The following is a 7462-nucleotide window of genomic DNA, read 5'->3' as shown; positions in this document are numbered from 1 at the left end:
AATGTTTTTACATGGATTAAATCTGTCAGACAGAGCTTTGAAATATAACTAATAAATAAAAAGGTTCTAGAATTTGCAAAAACACCAATGCTATAGTTTATACATGAACATACATTTAAATTAATCAAGGAGTAATTACCCATCGAAATTGTCAGTAAAACTGAAACTAAATGATTAACTTCAGGCTACATGCTAACTGAAGACCATAAAAATAGCTTTTTATCTTCCTGATCATTACACTAATTGTTTTCTAGCGGTTATACTTCGTTGTGACATCTCCTTATGATTTCAAAACAATACTTAAAAACAATGTATAATAGTAAAGAAGAATACTTAAATCCAGCAGTTATAGATTGGAAAAATGTTTTATGGAAAGAAATAAACCATAAAGCAACACCAATCTAGCCTCCCTGCAGGTTAGATATCCTTGTTATTCGTTACTTGTGGTACTAGTCAAGATTTCTGGAGTTACTAGCTAGCAACTGCTTTAACATTCATTTCAAAATAATATTTCTGTGACATAAATCACCACAAGGTTCTGTGTGAGATAACAGTTCCAGAGGGACAAGAAAGTATTTGATTTAATCCTGAGTCACTTTTCATCCACCTAAGTCTATTTTCCTTCCACCACCACACCATCTGAATAGAAAGTAAACTTGGAATGCATGCTAAATGTGTGATAATTTTTTCCCTTCCCTTCATAATCGCAGAGCTCTGTGACAATGTGTAACAGACAATATGTCACACTTGTGGCATTCAAGTTATCTTCACTTGATCTGTTCATCTTTATCTTGATTTGCCACATTGTCTTATTTGTCCTACAAGGTTTATCAATTGTTATAACTTAAATATAAAATTTAATTATATAGGAATTCCAAGTTTATCTTGGAGTCACTCTTGTCAGCTGATTGGCTTACGTTTGATGATGAGACCATAGAGCCCACTATCTAGCCAAACGAAAACCGAATCTGGGACATTCATATCTTCCAGATATATTTTTCCAATTCTTGTATTGTCAGATTGAGAAAATAATCTTGTAAGTCAAGGGCAACCATTATTCTGCCCTATTTTATAGCAAATGGACATTCCAAGCATCAAATCTGATCAAACTTAGATAATTGAATCAGGACAATTCACCTTCATGTTATCGTGCAAAATAACTCAATTATTAATTCTCTATCTACTTCTATTTAGGACTATTATAATGGATAGGATCTAATTTTGTATGTTGAAATGTTACATGACTAGTCTGTGAGAGAACTCTTTCAACTAAAGTAAGGAGGTTCACAGGATCAACCGGGATGAGATTATCTTAATCTTAGCTTCATACAATGCTTAACTCATTGCCAAAGGGATTGTCCAATTTTATTACCAAACTTTGGAATGATTGTTCACAACTGAGGTTGTCTCTTCGGCCACTTTATAAATCTGTAAGAGTCAACCATGTCATGTAGGATTGGAGTCAGATGAAGACCAGACTAGATAAGGGGCGGCAGGATATTTGTGAACTGTGTGCCTTCCTGCACCAATTTCTTTGTGGTTATCTTGCTGATATTAACCTGCAGATTACCAAATTGGCACAATGGGATTTAATCATCAGGAAAATGAAGGGCTTATGCCCGAAACGTCGACTCTCCTGCTCCTCGGATGCTGCCTGACAGCTGTGCTTTTGCAGCACCACACTCTTCGACTCTGATCTCCAGCATCTGCAGTCCTCACAGTGGGTTTTGATGTCCAAAATTCAGGCAGCTTGGTGAGTACAATAGCTTTGGGATTTCTGTTTCTTAATCAAAATTCTTAATTACCTTCCTGAAAACTAAACTCTGGAACTTGGCCGTGGCATACACTCAAAGTTTTACAAAACCTGACTTTGTGGTCTTTTCTGAATGTGTTAAAGGAGGTCTGTCAAACAACTTCTGGGAAACCAGCCTAAAACCAGGTATTTATTATCACTGAGGCAAGCCAACAAATTGCTCAATGTCCACATATTTATGCAAAACAAAACTCAACACACTTACAAAAATTATGGAGACATAATTTACTTGGAAAGAAAAAAAGAAATTTTGCTTAACTTTTTTTAAAACAAATGCTGTACTTAATTGTAAATGTATGGGAATAAAAGTTATGAATTCAAGGTACGGATTTGCTTCCAGCTAGTTGCTCAGTCGACACTTAACTAGGAAAGCTTTTCTGCCAGTTAGGACTGTGTCCTGAAACTGGGAACTGTATGAAACATCAAAAGAATGGTTCTAGACCCTAGAAGCAGAAGGAGTCCAGGCACAATTGCACCCATGTACAAAGTCTGCATCCCAAATTGGGCAAATGTGAATGTGGAGGCAGGTTACTCTAAAACACTGCAAGTGATTTATATCACATGCCACTTGTATTATACAGTGGAAAGTTCTCCATGAAAAGTAATAAACTATTGGAATATTTGAAAACAATAGAAGAACTGAACAGAGAGCTTCCAAAGCTCGTCTTAAAAGAAAGCAAACATAATCATTCATTTTAATATATTTCAGCTTTATTATTTTGTATTTACATTCATATTTTGCAGAATACTTCGTTCAGTTTTGACCCCTTCTACCTGCAGATTCTTTAAACATTGGCTGACAGTAAATACGAGTAGGAATGTTCCTGAAATAGCTGGACACCCATGGTCTGGAAAAGAACAAGACAACCCATAAAGTTGATCTATGAATATACATAATTATATACGTAAATGGATATTCACTAAAACTGAATAGTCAAACTAGTTGCTCCCTATAGAAAACGTAGCCTTTGAAAAATATTTATTTTAAGCACAAGTACTGTATTATGATTTAATATATAACCAGTAAACTGTTGATATAAAATATTTGAAATATCACTGTCACAATTAGCAGCAACTATTCAATCTCTTAATTATCAACCCAACCTTATTTACTCAGTGTATCTGAACATATGATTTGAATAAAAATCCAAAACCACTGTATATGTAATGAGCAGATCCTGCCCGACATTGCTAACGGCAAGTCAGAACATACACTTAAATAGATGTTATAGCAAGTAATGTACGAAAGAGCACACAATGCATTATTTGTATCGAATGTACTGTAGTATTGCCCAAGGACAGAAATATGTTTCTCTTCCAATAATTGCCTCTCTGCTTCTTCAATGCTTTAATTTCTTAAGTACTCCTGTGCCTTTATACTTACTTCAATTCCTTACTCTTTCACTTATTGTGTGTCTGTTACAACTGTAATTTAATGTGCTGCTTGCATTTCCAGTTGTATCCAACTTTTTGTTGGAGGCTTCTTCTCTCTTCTTTAATATATTTTTATTAGTTAAAAACATAGAACAGTACAGCACAGTACAGGCCATTCGACCCTCAATGTTGTGTCAGCCTTTTATCCTACTCGAAAATCAGACTAACCTACACACCCTTCATATATTATCATCCATGTGCCTATCCAGGCATCACTTAAATGTTCCCAATATCTCTGACTTTACCACCACTGCCAGCAGCACATTCCACACACCCACCACTCTCTGTGTGTAGAACCTACCTCTGACATCTCTCCTAAACCTTCCTCCAATTACCTTAAAATTATGCTCCCTTGTGATAGACATTTCCACCATGGGAAAATGTCTCTAGCTATCCACTCTATCTATGCCTGTCAATATCTTGTACACCTCTATCAAGTCACCTCTCATCCTTCTTCCCTCCAGTGAGAAAAGCCCTAACTCCCTCCAGTCCAGACAGTATCCTGGTAAATCTCCTCTGCACACTCTCTAAAGCTTCCACATCTTTCCTATAATGAGGTGACCAGAACCGAACACAATATTCCAAGTGTGGTCTAATCAGTACTCTATAGCGCTGCAGCATAACCTTGCAGCTCTTAAACTCAATCCCCCTGCTAATGAATTTCTTATTTCATTTATTATGTATTCATTATAAAATTCCCAATTTTATTATAGGTCAAGGCATTCACTTACCTACCAGTCAATATTTGTTGGGATCAGGAGGGGGACAGAAAATAGTTGACAGCAAGTGTTATTTCCTCCACTACATTTCCCAGCATTGAGATATTCAAAATGGTAGCTAAAGGGATTTCCAAGATCAGTTTGCCACATGCTCTTTTCCACTTCTCTTTATGTTGGAAACTTTGGTTCATTATTCATTGGTGGTTTTCATATTGCTTTGCCTATTTCCAAGTGGTATGGTTTTCACCTGTTTAGTTTAATTTATTACTGTTTTATAAATATATGTACTCAATAAAATGCAAAAGTCCTGCAACATTTTATAACAGAAAATAAGCAGAATCTCTGAAACATGATGCCTGAATTTGACAGATAAAAATATGTGCAAGGCACAATTCTCTGTTGTCTCCAAAACACTGACAATGCAATTCACATAGCCCAGACAATTTGACTTGTTTACATTTAGATCTTTCACAAACTGATTGAAAATTTATTATTGTTGGCTGCTATCATCAACTCCACTCTCCATTGACTCTAGTTGCAGTAACTCACTCAAGCTGTGTGAATCCTTGACAACTTTCATTTATGCAGTGCATTTAATTTGGAAACAACCCAAAGTGTGGGAAACACGCCAAGGTATTTTAAAGATAGGAGGTGAAAAAAATCACAAATGAGTATATACTAACCAGTGGGGAGGAAGTGTAAATTATAAATTAAATTTTGATGAAAAATAGATATTGAGAAGACTTTAAAGGCTGAGCAATGAGCAGAGATGTGGTGAAGTTTAGGAAAACAGTTCTTGTGAGTTGTGCTAAAATAGTTGAAGGCTCTCTCACCAGCAGTGGATTGGAAGAAAATGGTTCAGAGTCTGAACAGGACACAAGACTGTATCTTGCCTCACTCTCTGGCCTTAGTTGAACCTCCTAGTGGTTAGCAAAGAGTTAGTCTGTCCTTGATTTTTCAGCATTTTTAATTGTGTACTGTGGTGATACCCTTATTTGAATCAACTTCAACATCCTGTTGTAGATAGTTCATCTATTGGAATCTCAATAACATCTACTCAGGAATACTCTGAGACTTTTCCTTGTCCTTTATTACTCCTTCATTACATCCTGGTGACAACCAGCTCTGCTTCTCACTGACCAATGCCATTCTGTCAGATATCTAGTCACATTAGAATTAGAATTTATTCCAATTTATCAGCAAGGTAATAACAACCCTCTCCAAGGCTTGCTTAGGCTGAATCTGACAATGTACAATTTTTGCTTTTTAATGGACTCTGAACTAAGCTTCAACTCAGTTTTCTGAACCATCATTACGTTATATTTTTAATAGTGTAACATTATTCATTCCAAATCCAATCTCTGGACACTGAAACACATGATTATCTGCTCTAGGCACTGCCTCTCCAATGTTTACCTCAGTAGCATCCTGATTTACACCGAGCAAAACTGCCTTTAACTGATTGCATCCTTCCCTCCTAGGTCTTTACTATCTTATTACCAGTCTTTACCAATGCAAACAATTTCTATTTATAGATCACCCACTGGTTTCATGCACTCCATTTCTTCAACCTCCTCAGTCTTACAGTCTGAAGGAAATAGCTAAAGAAATAGTGGAGGCATTAGTGGTGATCTTTCAAGAATTACTGAAAGTCAGGGCGGGTCCCAGAGGATTGAAAAATCACTAATGCAACCCCCCTGTTTAAGAAGGGATTAAGGCAAAAAGTGGGAAATTATATGCCGATTAGCCAGACCTCGGTCATTGGAGTCCTTTGTGAAGGATCAGATTTCTGAATACTCAGAAGTGCATGGTAAAATGGGGCAAAGTCAACGTGGTTTCATCAAGGGGAGGTCATGCCTGACAAGTACGTTAGAATTCTTTGAAGAGGTAATGGGCAGGTTAGACCAAGGAGAGCCAATGGATGTTATCTACCTGGACTTCCAGAAGGCCTTTGACAAGGTACCACACAGGAGGCTGCTGAGTAAGATGAGGGCCCATGGTGTTAGAGGCTAAGTACTAGCATGGATAGAAGATTGGCTGTCTGGCAGAAAGGAGTGAGTATGGATACAAGCGACCTTCTCAGGATGGCAGCCTGTGACTAGTGGCGTTCTACAAGGGTTAGTGTTGGGACCACAACTTTTCACTTTATACATTAATGGTCTAAATGAAGGAACTGAGGGCATTCTGGCTAAGTTTGCAGATGATACAAAGATAGGTGGAGAAACAGATAGTATTGAGGAGGCAAGGAGACTGCAGAAGGATTTGAACAGATTAGGAGAGTAGGCAAACGGATTACAACGTGGGAAAGTGTGAGGTCATGCACATAGGTAGGAAAAATAGAGGCATAGACTATTTTCTAAATGGGGAGAAAATTCAGAAATCCAAAGTGCAAAGGGACTAATCCAAGATTTGCTTAAAGTAAACTTGCAGATTGAGTCAGTAGTTAGGAAGGCAAATATAATGTTGGTATCTATTGCAAGAGGACTAGAATATAAAAGCAGCAATGTACTTCTGAGGCTTTATAAGGCTCTGGTCAGACCACATTTAGAGTATTGCAAACAGTTTTGGCCTCCATACCTTCAGAAGGATGTACTGGCCCTGGAGCAGGTCCAGAGGAGGTTCACGAGAATGATCCCTGGAATACAAGGCTTAACATTTGAGGAGAAAGTGAGGACTGCAGATGCTGGAGACCAGAGTTGAAAACTTAACATTTCAACTTAACATTTGAGTATTCAATGGAGTTTAGAAGGAAGGGGGGTGGGATCTAACTGAAGCTTACAGAATGCTTAATGGCCTGGACAAAGTGAACATTGGGAAGATGTTTCCATTGGCAGGGGAGAGTAGGAGCTGAGGGCACAGCCATAGCGTAAAGCGAAGACCCTTTAGATTGGAGATGAAGAGAAACCTCTTCAGACAGAGAGTGGTGAATCTATGGAATTCACTGCCACAGAAGGCTGCGGAGGTCAGGTCATTCAGTATATTTAAGATGGAGACAAATAGGCTCTTCATTGTGAAGAGGATCAAGTGTTACGGGGAGAAAGCGAGAGAATGGGGTTGAGAAATTTATTAGCCATAATTGAATGGCAGAGCAGACTCAATGAGCCAAATGGCCTAATTTCTGCTCCTATGTCTTATGGTCTTACACTCTGATCCCTTCAAATTCTGTCATTACTTGCTTGTTCTGTTAATTTGAGTTAAGTAGATAAGTTTGATAATTTGCATGTGTGATGTTGTAACTGACATATGCATTCATATAGACAATAGAAGCACATTAAAAGTTTTGATTCAAGGGTGTATTTTCCATAAAATGCATGTGCTAGGCCACATTTAGTATGATAGTTCCTTCTTCTGAATTCTATTCTTATGAGTAATTATTAGTTATGATTTATTCCATTCCAATCCAGGAACCTTCAGTATGTTTTATTAATGTTTCCGTCACACATTATCAAAGCAACGCTAGTTTAAGTATTACAAAGCAGAATTGCCTTAGCAAAAC

At 37.4% G+C, this 7462-nt stretch overlaps 1 protein-coding gene across 2 annotated transcripts in view; it reads right to left on the bottom strand.

Annotated features, from left to right (window-relative positions):
* Positions 1–2533: 2533 nt before the first annotated feature.
* Positions 2534–7462, bottom strand: part of LOC148146728 (uncharacterized) — a 37238-nt gene continuing 32309 nt past the window's right edge. For both annotated transcript variants that reach the window (XM_087997115.1, XM_087997114.1), the window contains one exon: positions 2534–2661. In XM_087997115.1, the coding sequence (XP_087853241.1) occupies positions 2568–2661 (94 nt within the window). In that variant the 3' untranslated portion in view covers positions 2534–2567. The remainder of the gene's footprint in view (positions 2662–7462) is intronic.

Source organism: Chiloscyllium plagiosum, unplaced genomic scaffold, assembly GCF_037043375.1.
Source record: "Chiloscyllium plagiosum isolate Xiang-an unplaced genomic scaffold, Cpla_swu_hap1 HiC_scaffold_19, whole genome shotgun sequence".
NCBI classification, from domain to species: Eukaryota; Metazoa; Chordata; class Chondrichthyes; order Orectolobiformes; family Hemiscylliidae; genus Chiloscyllium; species Chiloscyllium plagiosum.
The sequence above is the reverse complement of the archived record's forward strand: the minus strand, read 5'-3'. Positions and strand labels throughout refer to the sequence as shown.